The 22,734-nt window shown below is 59.7% G+C and overlaps 2 protein-coding genes across 13 annotated transcripts in view; both read right to left on the reverse strand.

Annotated features, from left to right (window-relative positions):
• Positions 1–10,332, reverse strand: part of CACNA1G (calcium voltage-gated channel subunit alpha1 G) — a 64,153-nt gene extending 53,821 nt beyond the window's left edge. For 6 of the 10 annotated variants that reach the window (XM_037808718.1, XM_037808723.1, XM_037808721.1 and 3 more), the window contains exons 1-3: positions 7,784–8,025; positions 412–523; positions 118–251 (exon numbers count right to left, since the gene is read on the reverse strand). In XM_037808718.1, coding sequence (XP_037664646.1) covers positions 118–251; positions 412–523; positions 7,784–8,025 — 488 coding nt within the window. Of the gene's footprint in view, positions 1–117; positions 252–411; positions 524–7,783; positions 9,909–9,965 lie in introns of those variants that run through there. The other 4 variants (XM_037808725.1, XM_037808716.1, XM_037808717.1 and 1 more) reach the window with 3 other exon arrangements.
• Positions 10,333–13,114: 2,782 nt separating this feature from the next.
• On the reverse strand, positions 13,115–21,832 carry SPATA20 (spermatogenesis associated 20). Of its 3 annotated transcripts, none has more exons than XM_037808855.1 (17): positions 21,714–21,832; positions 20,873–20,991; positions 20,591–20,770; positions 20,430–20,494; positions 20,141–20,295; positions 19,914–20,057; positions 19,605–19,806; positions 19,020–19,150; positions 18,812–18,916; positions 18,522–18,596; positions 18,215–18,424; positions 17,940–18,132; positions 17,427–17,595; positions 16,913–17,124; positions 15,061–15,260; positions 13,903–13,983; positions 13,115–13,768 (listed from the first exon to the last, which is right to left on the reverse strand). In XM_037808855.1, exons 2-17 carry the CDS (start codon positions 20,947–20,949, stop codon positions 13,598–13,600), a joined length of 2,370 nt encoding a protein of 789 aa, XP_037664783.1. In that variant the 5' UTR covers positions 20,950–20,991; positions 21,714–21,832; the 3' UTR covers positions 13,115–13,597. The 3 variants fall into 3 exon arrangements, with proteins under 3 accessions (XP_037664783.1, XP_037664784.1, XP_037664785.1); XM_037808856.1 differs by lacking the exon at positions 21,714–21,832 and adding an exon at positions 21,374–21,466; XM_037808857.1 differs by lacking the exon at positions 20,873–20,991 and having other exon boundaries at positions 21,714–21,809.
• Positions 21,833–22,734: the final 902 nt, after the last annotated feature.

Below are 22,734 nucleotides of genomic sequence, written 5' to 3' on the forward strand. Positions count from 1 at the left end.
TGAGCGAGGGAGAAAGCAGGAGCAGTAACTTGGCTGGGGGTGGGCGTGGGGGCCTAGCACCCGGGCCCCAGGTAGGAGGCTGATCCATTGCTCTCCCACCCCAGCCCTGGCCCTCACCCTGCAATGACGATGAAAAAGTCAAGCCGGTTCCAAGTATCTCCCAGGTAACACTTTTTCCCAAAGATGCCCAAGGCCACCATCTTCACCACCATCTCCACGGCAAAGAAGGCAAAGATGAAGTCATCAAAGGCCTGATGGGGGATGAGAGGCTGCTGAAATCAGGAAGGAGGTGGGGGAGCAGCCCCAGTCCCACCAGTGGGGCCAGGGCCCCTAGCAGAGGAGTCAGGGCTGGTGAGTTCAGAAGCTGCCCCAGCCCAGCCCAGCCCGGCCCGGCCCCAGCCCCGCACTCGCCTGCAGGATCCGGCAGCGCTGGGAATCACAGGCGATATCCTCGCAGGGCCGAAACATGCCCAGGGTCACGCAGTTGAGAAGGATGACCAACATGCTGATGCGCTCGAACCAGGTATAGGGGCAGTCAAGGAGACAGCTGGCCAGGGCTAGAGCTGAACCCGTCCCCTCCCGTCCCTCTGCCCTAATGCCCCTGGTCGACCTACCTCCCAGCCCCATCTGAAACCACTGACAGGTAACCAGGTGTGATGGGAGGGCCCTGGCCCGCACATCAGACCAGCCCTCACACCCGGGCCCACCTCTCTGGAGCCAACTTTCTCATCTGTAAAGTAGGAAAAGCCACAGACACCCTGACTGTTTGCACAAGCCATTTGGGGGATGGAATCAATCGTGCTCATGCAAATGCCAGACACCAAGAGTTTGCTGCTGAATCTGAATCCTATCCTCCCCCACCTCACAGGATAGATGTGAGAAGCAAATGAGATAATGTATGTGAATGTGTTACACAAGCCTAAAGTCAGATTATGCTTGCCTTACAGTTTACCAAGCACTTTCGCACAATGCCACATCTGAGGCTCATAACAGCCCCGTAAAGTATCCAGGGTAGGAAATCTTATTCCCCAGAACCCAAGGAAGCTGAGGCCCAGAGAGCCAGTCCTGTACTGAAGGTCACCTGAGATGTCCGGATGAGGCTGAGGTCTCCAAGCTCCTGCACACCCCAGCTGCTCAGGCGTGCAGGGAAGGGGCTGCCATGACTGCCCTGGATCCAGAAGGCCAAGCAGGCGGAGACAAGAAACAGCAAGAGGGTCTATAGCTGTAGACCCCCCTCCAGCCACAGCACAGGAATCCACGGCTGCCTCTTGTGTACCACCAGCCCCATGGTCTCTCAAAGTCGTCAGACAGCCTCCAGACACATTCACACACGTAAATAAGGAGGCCCCAGCACATTCTAGACACTGTCAGGCACAGCTCCCAGCCCATGTGGAGTGGAGAGCACCCTGCAGAGCCCACGAGGGGTGGACGGCACCCCGCACAGCCCACGAGGGGTGGAAAATAACCCACAGAGTCCATGAGGGGTGGACAGCATCCTGCACAGCCCAAGTGGGGCGGACAGCAGCCTGCAGGCAGCCCATGCCATCGGCACTTTCTTGTGGCTTCCAACAAAACCCTAGCCCAGACTGGCAGAAACAGACTCTGTTCTGCAGGAAAGTGTGGGTAGGGGTGCTCTGGGGGTTCTTTCTAGACCCTGGGTTTCTCCAATGGATTCTATTAAGGGACTCACTTTCAGCCGACCAGCAAGAGTGTGAACAAAATGGCCTCTGGTTCTTAGAATGTTCTAGGCACCAGACTCACAGGTAAGTAACCAAGTATCTCAACTTTCTCAAGGAAAACTATCTGTTTTGATAGGTGGTGGGGAGCAAAGAGGCTAGAAACAAACAGAGAATGGGGGGTTGGGGAACGAGGAAACGGAGGGGAGGTGTCACTGCAGACCAAGGCAGGACCCCCTAAGCCAGACTCGTTGGGGGTGGAAATGGGCCCCCAGCAGACGGAAACTTCCCGTCTCAACCCCACTCCTGGAACAAGTGGGCTCTGGCCAGGCATGAGACCAGCAGGAATGCCAGAGACCCAAGGCCCTTCCTCCAGCCAGGCCCAGCCATACCCCTCCATGTCCTGAGTCTCAGACCATGGCCCCTTCCCAGAAGCCAGAACTCCTCAGTCCCCTCACGGCCTTCCTACTCCCTCCTCTCTCACCCACACCCTTTTCTCTCAGAATCACGTCCCTCCCCACCACCTCCTCGGTACCCTAGAGGTCCCAAGACACCTAACCTAAGGTTTCCCTAACCTCTGCTTCCTTACAAGAAAGAAAAAAAACCACCACAACAAAACAGGTCTAGGTTTTGGGTAGTAAATGGACAGAAAGGGAGAACAAAAAGAATGCCATGTTTCCATGGAGCTGTTTTACTGAGTGGAGATGGAAACCAATGGAACTTTCTCCCCAGAACAAGGGCCAGCCAGGGACCATCAGCTGGAAAGGAAAGAATGTGCTAGCCCCTCCTCTCCTCTGCCGGGGAAGGCGGGGTCTGGTAGGGGCCCATGGGGACAGACGTCCCTACATGGAGCAGGACGGGTGGTCCTCCTGGGAAGAGAGGCGGCCAGAGGAACTCGGGGACACCTGTTGGACTGTCTGATGGCAGTGATTCCCACTGTCACAGGCTTCTGTGCACTTGTCTCATCACCCTTGCTGGGCTGTGGGATCCTGGCCAGAGGGGCACTCTGAAACATCTTTAGGTCTCCCACAGAGCTTACAGCAGTGCCTGGCATGTAGCAGATGATCAACACATGGAATGGATGAATGAATGAATCAACCAATCAATCAATCTCCCGACCTAGAAGCCAGATGTGCCTCCCCATTCATGTTTTCCTTCCTGTTTGCCTGTATAGTGAACTGACTGTAACCATGGTGGAGGTGGGGGTGGGGGGCAGAAGTGACCCAATAACGGAGCTGTCCCTCCTTCTGTCCCTGCCTTACACATGCTAAACTGGGGCCTCTTCTAGCCAGTCTACCTCCAAATAATCTGGTCCCAGCTCTTAACCACAGAAGCCCCATTTCAAGGGCCCCCTTGGCCATTCAGCTTGCTCCTAGGTACATCCTGCCCATTTGCTACTTCTCCCCTGTCACTACAGGTACACAGGAAAGAGACCAAGGCACAGAAAAATTTAGGACAATATGAATAGAGGAATAATGAACTCTCATTAATGGGAAGGGGGGTCGTTCACCCTTCTCAGGGTGGGGCTCGTTTCCCTGGGAACACGGCCGTATGTCACTGTGTGATGTTCCTCTGTTGCCATAACAACGAGCGGATGTGTCACCAGGTGGTGTGGATTTGTTGCCATGGTAATTAAAGGGACCCCTCACACAAGAGCTCCCCTTTCACAGCTGCTGTCTTGTCCTTACGCAGGGAAGGGGATGTGGGGGACCCACAGGTTATCCGGTTGGGGGGAAACCATGTGACAAATCCCCATGGCAACCAAGGGAACGGGGGACACTGGTTGCCATAGTGACTATGAGAGACCTGTGCAGTCACATGTCTACTGTTGCTATGGTGACTGTCCGGGCTGGAGTGGATCCCAAGGGTGGGGGGGTGGTTAGGAGATAGAGGATCTTCCTTCTCACCACAACCCACCATCAAAAGCAGAGAAAGGAAATGGCAGGGAGAGGAACTCACTTCCATCCCTCCTCCTTTTTTCCCTCCTGGGAGAGAACTAGAGCAGGTTATCTCCACTCCTGAGTCCTGGCCTGTGGCTTTACCTAGAGCCCTCGCCTGGCCCTGCAGCTAGAGGGGTGAGGGAGGAGGGGGAGGGGAGTGAGGAGGACTGGGCCTCCAGGGGCACAGGGAAGGGAAGTGGGCCCCCCAGCTGCCCCATTCCCCGGCAGAAGCCTGGAAATCTAAGACCAAGGAACGCTGAGGAGGAAACAGGCCTGGGCCCAGGAGTCCCGGCCTCCTAGTAAGGGCTGAGAAAGTGGGCTGGGGGAACCTCCTCCCCCCACCCATCCCAAGGGCCAGAGGCGGCTGAGGGGGTTCCCGCGGCCAAGCCCCCGCCCCGACCAGCCTGCTTCCCTGAGGTTCCCCCATCCGCTCCAGGGTGTGGGTGTGCGGGGAGAGAGGTTTCCAGTGGAATTGAAAACTGAAGCCCGCAGAGAGGCCGCCGGCCCCACCCAGAGACAGAGATGTGAGACGCAGAGACACCAGAGACTAGCCCTGGAATCTTTGGGAGGGGAAACAGGCCAGAAATCTGATTCAAGTGTCTGTGACTCCGTGTGTGTGCGCGCGCAAGTCTGCGTGTGTGAGCAGTTGTGTCTGTCGCCATCCTGGCTGAGGCAGGCAGGGCGGGGTGGGAGCTGGGGCGGGAGCGGGCGAGGGGTGAGGGGGCTGTGCAGTGGGGTGATCCCAGGAATGGCTCTAGCTGGCACTGGGGGTGATGGGGAGTCCCCCAACAGTGCGGCGGGAGGGCGTGTATGTGACCCAGACGGAAGTGAGCCGAGGGCAGAAAGGGTGCCAAGGGGTGCTCGTCCCCCTCCCCAGGCCGTCCAATTCCCCAGCCCCAGCTCTTCTCCCCAGAACACACACTGGAGACCTTGGCTTGAAAATGGGAGAAGGGAATTGGTGGGCAGACAGGAAGTGCCCCCTCCCCCATTTCCTCTGAGGACCAAAATGGAGATTCCTCCCTAGGTAAGAAAAACAGGCAGACTGGGGGCACTAGGACAGTGGCAAGGAAGGCTCCAGAAATTCCTGGTGCCCCCTCCCCTCTAGATGCACACACTCAGGCACACACAGTGACGCACACACAGTGACGCACAGTCACACACACACACACACACACACACACTCACTTCTGGAAGCCATTAGGGCTCCTGCTGTCGGGCCTCCCCCTTCTCCCCCCCAGTCCTGGCACACTCCCCTTTCCCCCTCTGCCCCCCCACTCCCCCTCTCAGCATCCCAAATGCCAGCCTGTGATTTCCAAATGAGAAAAAGCTGTGCTGGGCTCTGAGCTTGGAGAAACTCCTACACAAACTTCCAGATGTGACACAACAGCCAGAGAGGGAATGCTCAGGGTCTCCTTCCCGGGAGGGGAAGTGCACTCCCTCCCACTTGAAGAGACACACGCTGCAAAGTCCAACACACCGGCTCCCCTGTAACCTGGGAGGGAGCGGGGCCTTCTGATTCCCAGTGGTTCCCCAATGCCAAAACATGCACTTCCAAGCCCTTCTTCCTTTTGCCGTCCTCCTCCTCCCCAGCACACACACACACACACACACACACACACACACACACACACACACACACCCCACTTCCTCCCTGGGTGTAGATCTCCTCTCTAGGAAACCTGGTCTCTTAAAAAGCCCAAGAGAGGAGGGGGCGGAGAAGACTGAAGAATGTGCCAAAGAGCCTGGCCAGCTCCAGGACTGTGTAGCCTGTGTGCGCGTGTGTGTATGTGTGTGGGGGGGTGGGGTGGGGGTGGGGGCTCCTTATGTCCTCAGGCTCAGAGGTACAGGGAGGAACACTGTGGAGCCAAGGGAGGCTTCACTGATACCAAAATGAGAAAAAGGAAAAGACTGAGGCCTGAGTGTCAGTCCAGAGCCTCTGACAGCAAAAATATAGGTTTCCCTTGAAACTTGATGGGACAAGAGTGGTGGTGGGGGGACACTGCTTAGGCAGCCCCCTCACCAAGAAACTGCTCTCAGTTCATCCTCAGCCACCCCAGGCTTGGCTGCTTGTCCAGATCTAGTGATTCTGATGCCCCCCACCCCAGACAGCCAGACCCCGCAGGCCAGCCTGCCTCCCTATGCCCAGATGAGCTCTGGGCTCCCCCCACTCTTCCCTCGCTTCAGCCTTCTCCACTCACTCCCTCCGGAATCCCCAAGGACCCCCCCCAAGGAAGGCGTCTGCCCCCCAGGCCTGCTACTAGCACCTGGAGGGAGGGCAGGTGGGGGAGGCACCAGCCAAGAGGGCTGTCTTGGGGAGGGGAAGAAGGAAGGCCTCTCGACCTCCCCTGGGACCCCTGAGAGAAGGAGAGTGCTGATACTTTTTCCCATCCACGGAGAAGGTGGGTGGTTAGGGGCAGAGAAGAGGGAGACTCAGAGCCCACCCATCCGAGGGACACTGGTTCTTCATCTCCGCCATGGAGAAATAGGTCTGGGGGGTGAGGGGCACCTAAAGCCTGAGGGGTGCCCATTCAGTGGGTCCTCAGACTCCCAAGGCGCCCACCTCTCTCTGCAGCTCAGAGAGAAAGGGAGAAGGGGCAGGTGATGGGGAGAGGGTACAATGAGGGGAGCTTCCCAAAGACCCACTGGGCGGAGGAATGGGGTGGGGGTGGGGGGTGACCCAAGCTCACATCCCTGCTCTGTGCGCTAGAGGCAGCAGAGCTGCAGAGTGAGGGCAGCACCAAGCTTCCCCCCTTCACCAAAGCAGAGTCCCAGGTGGGATCTCAGGGGCTGCAAAGGGGGCCTAGGGTCTCCCCTTGGGTCCCAAAGGGCCTCTGAGCTGGGAGAAAGGAGCTAGGAGAAACTGTTGAGACCTAGGATGGCAGCACACCACCCCCCTTTCTTTCTGGCAGTGGCGGGACCCACCCGGGAGCTTGGAGCCTGGCATTAGTCAAGCAGTGCTTTGAGTTGGGGGAGGCCGAAGGGGGGGCATAGGGGTGTGTGGCCAAGGAGGCTGGGGTTTCCCCTGACACTTCAAACTGGGCAGAGGATGGGGGATACTGTGAAATCCATTTCCCTGTAATGTCAGGTTTACATTCCCCAAACCCATCATTGGAGGAGACACTGGGGTGGTGAACCAAAGTCTTCCTTAGCAAACCTGCTCAGAGTCTCACTGTCCCCTCAAATACTTTTGGAGGTCTGCGGTCTCCCATACCTGCTCTGAGAGCAGAGGGAAGCATTCTTTATTTGGGAAAGGGGAGGGGTAACCTGGCCGACTAAATCCCATCCCCCACTTGCCAGAGCTCTTGCCACAGTCTCTCCCTCCACAAGACAAAAATCCAGCACAAAACTCCCCACCCCACCTTATTGCACCCTGCATCGAATAAAGAATTGGGGTGGAGGGAGGGACTCGGGGCATTGGACTCCAGCTGAAAGGGGCTCGATTCTGGCTCTGGGGGCTAACAGCTCCCCCTCCACCACATCTTGTTCTCATTCTGCGCCCCTGACATCAGCCGCCGCCGGAATCTCCTTGTTGTGCCTCCAACCCACAAAGGGGGTGGGGGGAATAGGACCTGGTCCCCGCCCCCCAACATCTCCCTCTGTGTCAGTAAAAACCTTAGCCTCAAGGACCAGGTGGGGGGATTGGGCCCCAGAATCCGCCACAAACTTTGGGGTGCGGGTAGGGGAGAAACCCAGGAGATTGCGGTTCTCCCCTCCCTGGTCCCCGCCGCTTCCTCTCCACCCCCCTCACCAAACTCGGAAACCAAGCCCAGCTCGCTAACCGGCCGGCGGACAGGCAGAAGAGAGCTGCCAGCCTCCCGAAGCTTCCCACATCTGGAGGATGACGACCCTCCCCTACCCACATCTGGAGAGCATCCCGCAGCGAACCTGCAGAGCACGTCCCCTCTCCTTTCCTGGCCGCGATTCCAACCACCCAAGGAGGATCGAGGTGTGTGCACGGAGGTGAGGCTCGCCAGGGGTAGGTACCGGCCCGACTGCCCCCGTTCCCGCTCTCATTCCAACACCCTCTTCCCTCCTTAGCAGTCCCCCCTCTCATCTACCCACCCTCCAGGCTCACTTCTCGGACTCACCTGGCTTTTGGTCCCCTCCGGCGGCGCGGCGCGCCCCCCTCCGGGCCCCCCAGCCCGGCCGTCGAGCCCCGAAGGATATGGATTACAGACTGTGCGGAGACACCAGCTCCGCGGGCGGCTGTCCTGGCTCAAGTAGAAGAAAACCACGGGGGCCAGCGCCGGGTACGGCAGCCCCTCCGCCTCGGAGTCCGCGCTGCCCGGGTCCTTCTCCGCCGACCCGGGCCCCGGCCGGCGCCCCGCCCCGGACAGGTCGTTGAGCCGCAGGAAGCTCCGGGGCTGTCCCGACTCCTCGGCGCCCGCTCCATCCTCCTCCTCGTCCATCCTCTGGCCAGCCGGGGCCCCGGGCGGTCGGGAGAGGGGCGAGCGGCGCCCCTCAGAGAAGGTGTCCTCACGCAACCGGGGGTCCCCAGCGGGGGCGCATCTGGGGGGCTCTAGGGCGCAGGCTGAGCCCCCGGGAGGGCCAGTTCAGCCCAGCTCCCCCTACACGCAGGGGCATGCTGCCCGCGGGGCGCCGGGACGCAGGGGAGCCCCGCCCGGCGCAAGTCCCGCTTCCCCGGGGCCCCTAGGGCCCCGGGGCCCCCCGGGCCAGGAGGTCGGCTCCCCCTCACTTTGTTCCGGCTTCTTCTCTTCGCGCCCAGGCTCCGGTCGCCGGATTCGGCGCTACCTTCAGCGAAGCGGCCCCAAGATGGGGAGGAAGAAGAGGGGGACCCAACAGAAGGTGGGGGGGTCCGGGGAGGGGCGTCCCCTCTTCCCGCGGTGCAGCTGGAGCTGGATCTAAGGGGTCAGCATCGTCCCCGCACCGCGCCAGCAGCGGCGGGGGGAGTGGGGGAGGGATCTCTTTGGGGGTGGGTTTGGAAGGGGTGGGGGCGGCTCCTTCCTCCGCCCCGCGGGGCCTCTCGGTCCGGGAGGGGAGAGGAGAGGGTAGGGGGCCGTCCCGGGCGGGGGTGGAGGCGGTGATGCCGCCGCCTTAGCCGCCGCGGCCGGTGACTGCCGCTGCCGTAGCTGTCGCCGGCGCCACTGCCTCCTCCTCCGGCCGAGACGCGGAGCGAGCAAACGAAAGCGGCGGCGAGAAGCCCGGCGCACACCACAGCTGGATCCCTCACTCCAACTTCAAGCCTCGGCCCCGCCTCCCCCAGCCAGCCTCGTAGCCAATCGCCGCGCGCCGCCGGCCCAGAGCCGCGCGCTCATTGGCCGGCCGCCGTGGCAGAGCAGGCGGGGACGCCGGGGGAGAACCACAGCTGGAATCCGGTTCCCACCCCAAAGACCCGGGCCGCCCCTCTTCCCTCCCCTTACCCCTGGGTTCGCTCCCAAAGGCCGGAGCCAATCAGGCGGCTGCCCCGATCGAACCCACTTTTCTATTGGCCGCTAGGGTCTCTGGGACTCCCCTGGAGGGAGCCCCCGGGAAACAGAGGATTCCGCAGCGGGTGCTGGGGTAGCGCCTCCCGGGCATCCTTTGTCCACGACCCCTGAACTGGACTGCAGCCGGAGGGCGGGGCCCAACTCTGGGCAGGCCTGGAGGAGAAGGGAGGCGGGCGGCCCGGGAGCGAGGGGAGTGACCTGAGTCCCAGCGCGAAATCTCGGGTCTCCAACCTGGTTAATCGCCCACCCTAGAGTAGAGCGTGGGAGCGGGACTGGGGAAGGAGGCGGGAGCAGGCCGTCCTGGGGGTGGGGCTTCAGGCCGAGGGGGCGGGCCTTGGGGAATCAGGCGGAGTCAGGCACTGGCATCCGCATGGTCTGGGCGTGGTCTCCACTAACGTCCTGGGCGCGTTGGTGCTGCCTCCAGGTCTATGCCTGCGACTTTGACCCTAACCTCCTAACCCTAACCCGCTGCCCTTACCTCACATTGACGCTCCTGAGCTTCATCCCCTCGGCCTCTAGGGGTCCTTGGGGAGTGTGGACCCCACGCAGGGCTTCGTGCTTGAACACGTGGCCCCAGGCAGATAGCGCCAGACCGCAGAGCCCAGATCCGGAGGAGCAGCGAAGGGTCCTACGGGGGCCTCGAGTGGGTGGGAGAAGATAGAAGCACAGAGCTTGGCTGTACCAACTCAGAACGTGCAAAGCTCCTTCAAACCCCGTACTCCATGCCTCAATTTCCCCCTCCTCAGTCCCAGTATGGCTTAGGGGGAAGCAATCCGCAGGACAGGAGCTTCGCAGAGCTGCTCCCCCATCACAGCTCCACCCAATCGGGGGCTGGTCCTCCCGGGTCTGCGGCTTCCCACTCGCACACGCACGCGCAGACCCCGGATCCCGCCCCGCCTCACCTCCCGGAGTCCCAGTCCCGCGGCGCGCTCAGCTCCAGCTCTCTGCCGCTACTGGCGCCGCCCCAAAAGACTGGGTACCCCGGAGCTGAGCGCCGCGCGAGTGTTGGGCGGGTGGGGGGCGAGGCGGGCATCGAGCATTAGACATCGGGAAGCAGTTCCCCAAACTCTGCGGGAGGTAGACACGGCGGAACCCAGCGGGCCAGTTCCCTCTCCAGAGACTTCGGGGCACTGCGGGGAGGCAGAGGGATGGACCAGATGACCTCCGACGCGCCCCTGACTCCGGGCCTTCTGCGCTCGCCCAAGGCTGCGCCACCCACACAGCCCCCGCGCGCCTCCCGCTGCGTTGGGGTTATCACAGCACCCGTCTGGGGCGGGTCGCGGAGTGCGGAGGGCAAAGCGGCGGCTGCGCCCTGGCCTCCCAGGTTGCCCTCTCGCCGAATCTGGGCTCTGAGTTGTGCAAATGAGGCCGGCTCATTTGCATTTCATGCTAATGAGCAGCTCCCCTAAGTGCCTTTCTCTTCTGGCGGTACTCTGCTTTCATTCCGAGCGAGCGAGAGAGCGTGCAGTGCCGGAGTGTTGAACTCGGGGGCAGTCTTCCGGGAGAGGGGGGCTATTTATGGTGCTCTCCGCGCGTCTGACACCTCCTTCCCTGCGGCCAGCCGCAGTCTAAAGGGTCAAGAGGCCCCAAGGCTGACCCGGGAGGTACCGCCTCTCATCATCCCCTATTTGCAGAGGAGGAAAATGAGGCCAGAGAGGTTACCCAGCCTAGTGGACAGGTTGCCTACTGGCAGCAGGCCCCACACCCTCATCCATCATCCAGGCCACTTCTGGTCTCTGTTCTAGAACATACCCAGGCTTACACACACCTACCATCTGGATAAACCAAGACCCACATTTACTTCCCTGGGCTCTAGGCCTGGGGGAGACCTGCCACTCAAGGCATCCTGATTCCTGGGCTGGGGCACCAGGGGCCTCTGACAGCCAGAGATGCTCATCTCTAGCCTGAGTGGGGGAGGGAGGCAGGATGCACAGAGAAGGCAAAGGAAGACCTTAAACCATCTCTAACTCCTGCCCTCCAAGTCTTAGCTCAGATGGCACCCCACAGTGGCCTTCTTTCAGCAAGTATTCCAGTGCCTACTGAGTGCCACAGTGCTGAGGGGACAGTAATTAGCCAGACAAAAGTCTCTGGAACCTCGTAGTACCTAGCCCAGGCTGGGATGATGTTTATGCTTGTAGTAATGCAGTGATTCTCTGTCTCCGCCTCTAGGTTATTCATTCCCTGAGAGCAGTGCCGGATGTCCATTTTGCTCACCAGAATCTAGTCTAGCGTTGGCACATCATAGATGATTAATAAATCTTTGTTGGATAAATGAATAACCTCAAGTAGGGCAGGGGAGAGGGGCAAGAAACTCCTCTCTTTGGGCCTGTTTCCTAAAAGGAAGTTAGCAGATAGACCTAAGTGTAAGACCTCTTCTGGATTTGAGGGCAAAGTCGGTGTAGGCCTCACCCTGCTGACCCCCTCCAGCCCTCGTCCTTACCCCTCCCTCACAGCCCTTTTGGCCCCCTCAGGAGCTGAGATAGTCTTCACATCTGTGATACTCTTTGCTCAGGGCTGATGCAAACATTATCCCATTTAGTCACTTCACCAGCCTTGGGAGGTGGGTGGCTGTCCCTCCATTTTTCAGATAAGGAAACTGAAGCTCAAAGAGATGAAATTCCTTAAGTGACTGCCCAAACCTGAGGCTCTATCTCCACTGACCCAGGAGACCTGCTGGCAATGCCACGCAGTAAGAGGGTGCCTGGGCAGGGGGACCCACCACAGAGGGACTGCTGGCTGGGGAGGATGCTGCGGACTTTTAGAATCCCACCATCTGAGCAAGACTTCATGTTCAGCCTTGCCCTCTTTAGCAAATGTAAGCACTCCCGAGAGAACCATCCCATTAAGGCCCTAACTCCTTCCTCTGAACCAGTTCACAGAATCCCATTGCTACGAGTGTGCCTGTTACAGGAGAGAGGTGACACAGAAGCAGAGGGAAGACCAGCTAAAGGGTAGAAGGTGCCAAATGTACCCTGCTTCACAGCTGTGCCCCGGGCCTCCCTGGGGAAGAGGAAGCCTTAATATTTTTTAATACCCTAAAGACTCCAGAGAACCAGAGGTGCCTGAGTGGCCTCAGGCCAGTCCCTTATCCTCTCTGATCCTTGAATGTTTATCCCTATGAGGCCAAAAGTACTTGCCTTGCCACCTCACATGTGAGGGTCAGTGGGATGAGAGGCAAGAGGGCTTTGCAAACTGCCCACATGGTCCCAAAGCCAGGGCTGGGGCTGCCAAAAAGTGTGCTTCACCACACTCTGCCCTCCCTCCCTGCAGCACCCAAGCCAGGCTTCACTCTCCTAGCCCTCTGACTTCCTGGCCAGGTTGAGCAGGTTCCAGCCAGAAAGGGGCCAGCTGACCTCGTTGGCCAGAGTCCTAATCCCTTCCAGAAGGGCCAGGTGGCAGACAAAGCTGACCCCGGTCCCAGTGACCATGTGTGGCTATGTGTGACTATGTGTGCAAGGGATGGCCATGGTCCTCAGCGGCCTCTGGAGTGATTCGGTTCAGTCTCCTGGCTCCTTCCTGCCCTGCCCCACTCCTCCCCACTGCTGACATCTGCCACAAGCAGAGGCCCCCTGCCAGCCTCCTCAACTCCAGCCCTGAGGGCCCCAGGGGGCAGCTCCTTCCCCTCCTGTCAGCCCAGCACTCTACACCTGCCTGTGTCCCAAATCGTGCTCCCCAAACCTCTCCCCCTGGTGGAAGTTGGATGGGGTTTCTGAGGTCTGCAAAGGCGTGGGTGCCAAGGATGAAACTTATGAGCATCTTCCCACACTGAGGGGGCAGGAGGAGGTCTCAGGAAGGAAGTGTTTTCCCTGCAATTTGAGGGACTCAGATTTGGAGAAGAACTTCCAGTCCAACAGTTGCTCTACGTGAAAGATAATTCTTTTCCTGGACTGGCTTGTATGAAAGCAGGGGGGTGGACGTTTTAATCTACTCTGCAGGGAAGCCTCGGCTCCATCCAGGGGAGGCTGAGGGCTGGATGGGTCCTCCAAAAGAAATGTCTTAGTCCTGACAGGTCCTACAAGGCAGCAGGGTATACACAGATGTTGCCATTCAGTGAAAAAATGAAAGCTCATCTAAATCAGTCCTATCCCCCTGCCCCTTAACCAGCTCAAAACAGGAGGAGATGATGGGGAGAGGCGGGCAGGCCCCCTTCACAGCCTTGAAGGGGACAGTTGGTCTTTCTTCCTCGCAGGCCAGTCCCCACTCCCATCCCCATCTTGTTCTTCTGTGTTTGCTCGTCATCCTCTGGCCTCAGTTTCCTTCAGGCTGCTATGACCATGGAGGGTGGGGAGCAGCCTAGTGACCACTAGAAGGCAAAGGACGAGACGGAGATGGCGGCAGAATCCACTGGGGGCTCCTAGGCTGGAACCCAGGCCCCTCCCGCACAAGCGAGGCCGAGGCCCTGAGGTCACCGCGGGACACTGTTAGGTTTATTCCAGGGTGTGTGGGTGCCCGTGGGGGAACAGCGAGAATGGCCACAGGTTCTGGTGAGCTGGGATGCTCGGCCTTCCACCCCGGCCTGAGGGGGTCGGGGCAGTCACTGGAGTAGCAGCTTCCGTAGTTTGCAGGGCTCGGTGATGGGCATGGAGCAGGCCTGGTTCTCACACACGTAGGCAGTGGCCCGGTCTTCCAGCCGCCGCAGGGTACTCAGGAAGGGCAGCTGGCGGGCGAGGAAGCTCGAGGGGTCCCCGTCAGCCAGGATCAGTACCTGGGGCAGTGGCAGTGGCAGAGCAGAGACGGCTCACCTGGGGGCCCAAGGATGGTTTACCCCAAGCTTCCAGAGGGGCTGGAGGAGGAGATGCTGGGGAGCTGGGGGGCGAGGGTGCTCGTGGGAACGCATACCTTGTTAGGGACATAGACGGAGTGCACGCACTGCACCAGGGCCTTGGTGTCCTTGGCCTGGGGGCTGCCACAGATCACAATCTGGCCAGAACAGGAGGGTCCCTCCAGGGTCAGATGGAGGGACTGGCTTCTCCATCCCTGCACCCCACCCTCTATCCCCAAGAAGTTTCCTTTCCATCCCTACCCCTTCCCCACAGGGAAAAACGCCTCCAAGCAGGGTTCCCAAAGCCCCTACAATGGAAAGGTCAGAGTTCAGAGAGTGAGGAGTCCTGAGACAGCTAGGAACAGGGACTCATTTCAGCTACACCAGAGTCAAACTTGGAGAGTGGGAACACACACACTCACACACATACCCACACACTCACACAGGGAAACACAAAGTGGCAACATCATTCCTAGTGGTAGAGATACAAACACAGGAAGACACACGCATGGATAGAGACACGAGCACAACACACAGGAGACCCAACACACTGGAAGACACACAACACTCAGGGAGAAGACACGCAGAGTGGTCACATATGCACACACAGCAGATGGCCAGAGAGGCAGATACCACACATCCAAACACCAGGCACACACACACATACACACACACAGGCAGACACAGAGATATACAGACAAACATGCAAATACAGGCAGACAAACCTAAAGTTGGGGACACACACAGACAGGCAAACACACACACCAGCACACACTGGAAAGGCAGGCACCCAGACACACCCAGACACACCCAGAGTCACACACATCAGATGCACACACACAGCAATAACACACATAGGGACACACGTGCAGACAAGCACACACACTGTCAGACCCAAGTACACTGAAACACAGAAATACTCAGACACACACTCAGCCACCAGAGGCTCCCACAACCCTGAGAGCCCTGTGATGCCCTCACACGGGCACCTGCTTCAGACACACACGCTCACACAGACACCTCCACCTCCACAGAGCAGCCCTTACGGACATTCCCACGGATACCCAGACACACGTGCACACACGTACTCACAGATAGCCACACACCTGCACGCACTGACACCTGCACACATCTCAGCTCTGGGAACTCCACCCCATGCCTCCAGTCCCCCTTCTGGTCCCAGCTCCTCTCCCACCCAGGGCCCCCACCTAAGCACCCTTGTCCCACCCCCCCACCTGCTTGAGGGTCTGCTGGTGGGCCGAGAGGGCGCGGACCATCTCGGGCAATGCCACTGGGACACGGCGCATGCGCTCAGAGAAGGCGGTCAACAGGTTTGCACATTTGTCCAGCCAGTCCTTGTGACCCGTGAAGCCGTGCAGCCGGAGCAGGTTGTGGGCCGACACGGAGTTGGCACTGGGCTCTGCACCATCCTGGTCTGTGGGGGGCAGGGGGTGATGAGAGAGGGGGTCACTGGGTCCCAGGCCCTAGGCCCAGCACTGTGGCCGGGCTCCCAGGAGATGGCATGGAGTGTCTGCAGCCCTGGCCCTGCTCGCCCCGCTGCTGCACGGAGCTGAAGGCTTAAGGCCAGCCTCAGCAGTCACTGATACCTGCTCTCTCCCAGGCATCCTCAGTGCCACTTGTCCAGGGCTGAACCGTTGGTCCCCCAGTCTTCTCCATCTCCCTGATGACAACTCCATCCAGTCACCCACCTCCTTGCCCTTCCCTCCCTCCTCCTCACCCCACTCCTAATACACTCACCAGCCCTGTCGGGTCTGCTGCCAGAATAGACCCAAATCCAACCACTTTTCCTACCTCTCACTTCTACCCTTGTCTGAGCCTTCAGCAACATTTGCCTGGACTGGACATCATTAACAGCCTCCTAACTGGTCTCCCCATTTCCACTGCCCCCATCCCTTCTCTGCCAGCGGTCGGTGTGACCTTCCTAAACCTAAATCAGATCAGGTCACAACCTGCTTGAATGGGGAAGAGAGACTGTTAGCAGGCAAGTAAGGACATGTCAGGTATCTTCAGGTGCTACTTAAAGGGCCACCGAGAAGGGGAAGGGGGCAGAGGGCACAGCCAGAGGGCCTGGACTTCACAGCACCTGCCACAGTTTTAACTATACATTTTTGTGTCCAAGTCTGCAGGAAGCCTTGCTGTGGATGAGCTGTCTCCTGACTACACTGGAAGCTTCTGAGAGCTGCGACCAAGAGGGTCTTGTTCACCAATATGTGCAGCCATGTGTGCCAGTCACTGCACAAAACATGTTTAGGGATTAGCTAAAGTGATCTTTACATCAACCTGTGGGGTAGCACCAATGTTGCAAGTAAAAAAACAGAGGTTTAGGAATAGTGAGAGACCAGCCCAAAGTCAGGCGGTTAACTGTGGCGGAGATGGGATGTGACCCCTGGAGGGCTCAGGCCTGGCTCCCACCTGCTCTTTACCAACTGTAGTGGTTTGTACATATATGTCCCCCAGAAAAAGCCATATTCTTTAATGCAATTTTGTAGGGGCAGGCATATTAGTGTTGATTAGGTGGAACCTATTGATTGTTTCCATGGAGACAGATCTCCAATCTCAATCAACTGTGGGCAAGACCTTTGACTGGATAATTTCCATGGAGATGTTACCCTATGCATTCAGGGTGGGTCTGAATTGAATCACTGGAGTCCTGTTAAAAGCTCAGACAGAAGGAGCTCACTGCTTGCTGCAGCTGAGAGACACATTCTGAAGACAGCCTTTGGAAGCTGACCCTGGCATTTTGGAGAACACCATTTTGAAATGCAACCTGGGAGCAAGCAGATGCCAGCCTCTTGCCTTCCCAGCTAACAGAGGTTTTCAGACGCCATCCGCCATCCTTCGGTGATGGTACCCTACTGTTGATGCCTTACCTTGAACACTTTATGGCCTTAGGACTGTAACTGTGTAACCAAACAAACCCCCTTTATAAAAGCCAGTCCGTTTCTGGTGTTTTGCAAAATGGCAGCATTAGCAAACCAGAACACCAACACACTGCACTTAAGGCTCCCCCAGGGAAACGTAGGCCCCAGTTTGGTCCGGGACACCAGGCCATCCCCCCTCACTGACCGTCCTTCAGGCGCAGGGGCAGGCCAGCCTCCAGCTCAGCCTCACTGCAGAAGTAGCCACCACCCCGGGAATCCCAGAAGAGCTGGTCCTGTGTGTCCTGCAGCCGCAGAGCCCACTCGAGCCACGCGCTCTCCAGCGACGCCTCGTACAGGTCCAGCAGGCCCCGCACCACGAAGGCATAGTCTTCCAGGAAGCCCCAGCAGGGCGGGTTGCTGGATGGATGGGCATTAGGGGAGGGGGTGAGGACAGACCCCAGGGAGAGGGGCTTTCACAGAGGGGGCGCTTTTCATGCCTTATTTCCCTAACCCTCAAAAGCTGCCTATTGGGTGGGCACCATCAGCCACGGGTGAGCCCAGGGAAGCTAAGAGTGCTCAGCGATTAGATGGCGGGGCCAGGGGTGAAGCCTGTGTGGAGGGGAGAAGGGAGCAGAGCAGAGGTGGGCAGGGGTGTGTGCAGGGCCAGAGGTGGGAAGGCGTGCAAGGAGACAAGCCCTCCTGGTTTGCCCAGCCCCCACCTGTGCTCCACGGTCCCCCCCGAGCCCGCGTAGCAGGTCCGCATCAGGCGCCCACTGGCCACGTCAAACATGTGTCGCTTCAGGAATCTGGCCCCGTTGGTGGCGTAGTTGACCAGCTTCTCTAGACCGAGGACAGCCCCGGTTACAGCATAGCCAGACACCATCAGACCTGGGGCGAGGAAAGCTCAGTGGTCACGAGAAGCTGGCTGGGGCCCTCCAGGTACATCCACCCCCACCCCCCAGTCCCCGAAACTCTCTGGAGCAACAGGGGTGAGTGGGTAAGGGCTCAGGCTCTGAGCCAAGCAGAGTGGGCTTCCTGACCCTGCTAGCCACTAGCTGGGTGACCTTGGGTGGGTTACTTAAACACTCTAAGCCTCAGTTTGCTTGTCTGTAAAGTGAGGATGATACACCTAACAAAGGAAAAACTGACATGGAGCAGGTGCCTGACATTCAGACGGGGTTTTGCAAAAGGAAGCCCTACAAACGGGATCAGGCCTCGGCCTCGGCCCCCACCGTTCCAGGCCGCCAGCATCTTGGTGTCCAGGTGCGGCCTCGGCCGGTGTTTCCGGGTCTGGAGGAGCTTCTCCAGCCCCGTATCGAGCAAGGTCTGCACAGCCTGCACGTCCAAGCCATAGCGGGCGGCGGTCAGCTCCAGCGAGTAGTGGACGGTCAGCACGTTCTGGCCCTGCAGCTCCCCCTTAGGGTCCTGAGGGGAACAGCCCTTGTCAGGGGGAAGTCCACCGCTGGTCCGGCTCCCAGACCCCTTATGAGCCCCCAGAAGCCCTCACCTGGCTGGCGCTGGCATTGCCGGCCTCCGTGAGCCCGTAGTGCTTCATGAGGAGCTGGCCTGCGGTCAGTGGCTCGGTGGCACCCGGCACGGGCTCGGGGAGGAGCTGCTGCACCTCTTTGACCGTCCACACGTAGTAGGCGCCCTCTTTGGGCCGTGCGCCCCGCTCTGGGGGTGAGTCAGCGTCCTCTGCGCTGTAGAAGCCTCCGGACTGTGGGGAGGGGAGAGTTGGCTGGCTCTGGCCTCAGGGGCCGTGGAGACCCCGTCCCCTTCCCCAGCCAGGCCTGCTGCCTCCAGGGGACACACACCCGGTGGCTCAGACTTCTAGACACATACTGCAGGATGCCTTTGGCAACATCGGAGTAGAATTCGTCACCAGAGATCTGAGGGGGAAAAGGAAAGAGGCTGTAAATAGAGGTGCTGGGGGCAGCCTAGGAACATGGGGTGGGGTGAGGGGCAGTCAGCATTCCACCAGGAAGGGAAGAGGGGAGGGAATTAGGTTGAGACTAAAAGGAGGGCACAAGCCACCAGGAAGGCCTTGGGAGGGGCATCCGGGTGGGGTGGACAGGCCGAGGTAAGGGTCTTTGCTCCAGGTCACCTGGAAGGCCTGTGAATAGACCACTGCAAGCTGTGCCTGGTCATAGAGCATCTTCTCGAAGTGCGGGATGTGCCACTGGCGGTCCGTGGAGTAGCGGTGGAAGCCCTGTGCCAGGCCAGACATGGGGCTGGAGACCAATCACAGCCTCTGCCCCCCTCCCGGGGCCTCCTGATGCGCCACTCCCGCAGGGAATGTCTGGCCCCCGCACCTGCCCTACGTGGTCCCGGATGCCCCCATTGGCCATCATCTTCAGGGTGTGCAAGGCCATCTGCTGGGCCCGGGAGCCATCCTGGGTTATTCGATGGCTGAGCCAGTAGGAGAACAGGAAGCTCAGGATCACTGTGGGTGCCAGAAGACGTGGTGAGACAACGGGCTGGGGCGGGCAGCACAGGTCGGAGCCGCCCACAAGCCCTCGGCCAGGTTCAGGTGAGGAGTTCGCTCGACAGGCAGTCTCTGGACAGGTTGGCGGTTGGGAGGTCAACGGTCAATCCAGAAGACAGAGGTCATTGCCAAAGCTAGAGGTCAGAATATCATTGGCCAACAGAGGACCAGAAAGTCACGCCAGACCAGAGTCATAGGGTCACTGACCAGACCAAAGGTCAAGAGGTCATTATCCAGGTCAGGGTCATTGCTGAGACCAGAAGTCAGGTCTTCATTATTAGCTAGGGGGCTGGACGACCACTCTCAGGCTAGGAGTAAGGAGGTCACTGGTCAGTCAGGAGAACAGGAGGTTAATGACCAAGCCAGGGGTCAGGACAGGTTGGGGTGGGGGGGTTTGCAGTGTGGCACTGACCTGGCGTGGGGAACTTGGGGGCCTCAGCAAAGCCGCCGTACTCCTCGTCATAGCCTTCATCCAGCTGCTGGAAGCAGCGGCTGTTCATGGTGGCGGCGGAGGGTGGCAGCTGGCGGTCACCCATGCTGATCTCCGACCGGGCCAGCAGGGCTGTTGTGACTCGCTGGCTGTTTTCTAGCAGGGTGTTCTTGTTCTGTTTCCACTGCAGAAGGCAGGACAGACCTGGAGGTCAGCGTAGGGTGGGGGGCCCTGGTTCTCTTGCCCCGGCCCCTCTCCCCCTGCCCACCCCCCCAACGTACACATACACACCTGATCCCGTATCCTCAGCAACAGTGTGCGGAAGCCAACTCGGGTCAAGCCGTCCTCAGGGGGGAAGTAAGTGCCCCCCACAAAGGGCTGGAGGCTGGGAGTCAACCATACGTTCATGGGCCAGCCCCCACCACTGCTGGTAGCCTGGTGGAGAGAGGGCGGGGTGAGGGTGCCGGGCGCATCCCCTGTGAGGGTGCCTGCCCCCCCCCCACGGGAAACCCGCTCACCTGCACGAAGGTCATGTACACCTTGTCCACATCTGGCCTCTCCTCCCGGTCCACCTTCACGCTGACAAAGTCCTCGCTGAGCAGGCGGCCTATCTCCTCGTTCTGGAAGGACTCCTCCTCCATCATGTGGCACCAGTGGCAGGTGGAGTACCCCACTGGAAGGGGGCCATGGGAGCAGGGGAGGATGGGGTGCTTGCCAGGGGGGCCCAGCCCTGAAGGACCCTGACCCAAAGGACTCTCCCCCTTCCCCAACCACCCCGCCCTCATCCCAGGAAGGCGGGCGCATTACCTGAGAGGAAAATTGGCTTGTTTTCTTTCTTGGCCTTGTCAAAGGCTTCCTGTCCCCAGGGGTACCTAGGCCCGGGGTGGGGCGTCAGTCACCAGCCCAGGGAGCCCAGGAGGGGCTGAGGCGCCAGCTGCTTCAGGGGGGGCCCCAAGAGGGGGACTCACCAGTCCACAGGGTTGTAGGCATGTTGCAGGAGGTACGGTGACTTCTCATTGATCAGGCGGTTGGGGGCTCTCTGGGGTGCAGGCTGGGAGCAGTTGGTCCGGCTCCCCTTCCCTCCAGTAGGCATGGGCACAGAACTGCTGACCGATGCACTCCGGTCCTTGTCCCGGGAGGAGCTCCCCCTGGCATGGGGAGGTGGTGGGTCAGGCAGGAGAGCCCCCACCCCCAGCCCGCTCAGGCCTCCTGCGGCCCTCCCTGAAACCCCTGCCCCCAGCTCAACCCACCTTTCTGAACCACGGGGGAGACCGTGGCCTTTGTGCTCCCCCTTATGTTTTTTGGGGGGTGAGGAAAGGTGGCTCATTGGGGGCTCCTTGTCAGGTTAGTCTCCCCCAACCTCTTGGACCTGGTGGTGGGAAGGATGAAGACTGTGAGGTCAGGGCAAGTCACAATGGACAGAATGGTCCCTCAGGCTCCATTCTACCCCCTAACCGGGCCCCTCCCCTGGTCCCTCTGGAATCTCTGGGTACACAGTCTGGCCGGGAGGTCGCCCACTGTGGGTGGAGAGATAGGCCCTGAAGGGTCGTGTCTGCTAGTGGAAGAGGTGATGGGCAACCACAGGAAACTGGTCCCAGGGGTCCCCTCATTCAACATCCACCCACTGGGCACTTGCGTGAGGACCAGGTCCTGTGCCAGACCCCCAGGACACTGGGAGAATCAGCCCCGGGCCCTGAGCTCAGGGAGCTCAGCCTGAGAGGGGGTGCTGCAGAGCCGAATTCAGTCATTACCGATCTGTGCAGCAATGAGGGCTGTGACAGGCCAGCCCAGGGCGCTGTTGGAGAAGGGGCCCTTTTCCAGCATAGGGGTTCAGGGAAGGCTTCCTGGAGGTGGCGACAGAACAGAGTCCCTGAGGAGCTTGTCCTGCAGGCCCAGGGGAGGGGAAGGGAGTGGAGGGGCAGGGGGGCGTCACAGCCAAGGGCCAAGTCACAGGAGCAGACTGGAAGGGGATGGGGGAGGACCAGGCATGCAGTGGTGGCCCGGGCAGGATGGGGACCAACGCCAGGACGACTGGCCGCGGCGACCCACAGACGCTGGGCGCGCCGCAGCGGCCCGCACGCCCGTTCGTACCTGCGGCTCGCAGCGAGCCCCGGCCCGGCGCGGGACAGCAGGAAGCCGCGACACAGCCAGGCCCGCGCGCTCAGCATGGCTGCTCCGGGCGGCGGGCCGGGACGCCGCGGGCAGGAAGGGAGGGCGGGAGGCTGCCAGGGGCGGGCCCGGGCACTAACCCAGCCGCGGGCGGGTCTGCGCCGGGATTTCTGGGCCGCGTAGTAGCTGGTCTTCGAGCGCCTCCCGATGGCCGCACGTGGGATTGCAGGATGGACGAACCCAGGCTGCGCTCCCGGGTTTGGGGGGACCCCGGACTGTGCAGGAAAATTTTCCGGGCTGCGCTGCACCTAAACCCCTGCCCTCGGGAGAACGGGAGAATGAGCCTTAGTGAAGGGAACACGGCAGGCTTTGGGGAGCGTGGAATGTCAACACCTCAGCTTATGCTGTCCAACCTGTGCCCATTTTACAGATGAGACCCTTGCAAAAGGCAACTTGCCCCAGGCCACCTAGCTAGCAAGCTTTACCTTGACTCAACCTCCTCATCTCTAGGTCCTGATGAAAGCCCTCCCAATCCTGGAAGCATTCATTCATGAACAAAAATGTCTGTCTATTTTGACATTTATGGCCTGCTGTGTACTTTACACGCTTGTCTCATTCACTACATTCAGACTTTATCTGCTGAGTGCCCACTGCCTGCCAGACACTCGGCCTGGCATTGGGTGTACAATGGTGGGCAAAGACAGACCTGCCCCCATGTTGCTCATACATCTGCAAGGTAGGCAGAAACTAACCCAACAGCCACATAAATAAATGTACGGCCACCCACCATGACAAGTGTCATGACTGAGTATATTAAGGGACCTGACCTGGTGGGAGGGACAAGGGAGGAAATCCTCCCTGAGGAAATAACATTAGGTAGCCGTTGAAGAACAAGAGGAGGGGACTTGGAGGAGGAATGGAGAGCGTGCCAGGAAAGCAGGAAGAGGGAACAGCATGTGCAAAGGCCCCGTGGCATGGCAGTGAGTTGGGGCCGAGGAAATGC

The sequence above is a fragment of the Choloepus didactylus genome, chromosome 18 (genome assembly GCF_015220235.1).
Source record: "Choloepus didactylus isolate mChoDid1 chromosome 18, mChoDid1.pri, whole genome shotgun sequence".
NCBI classification, from domain to species: Eukaryota; Metazoa; Chordata; class Mammalia; order Pilosa; family Megalonychidae; genus Choloepus; species Choloepus didactylus.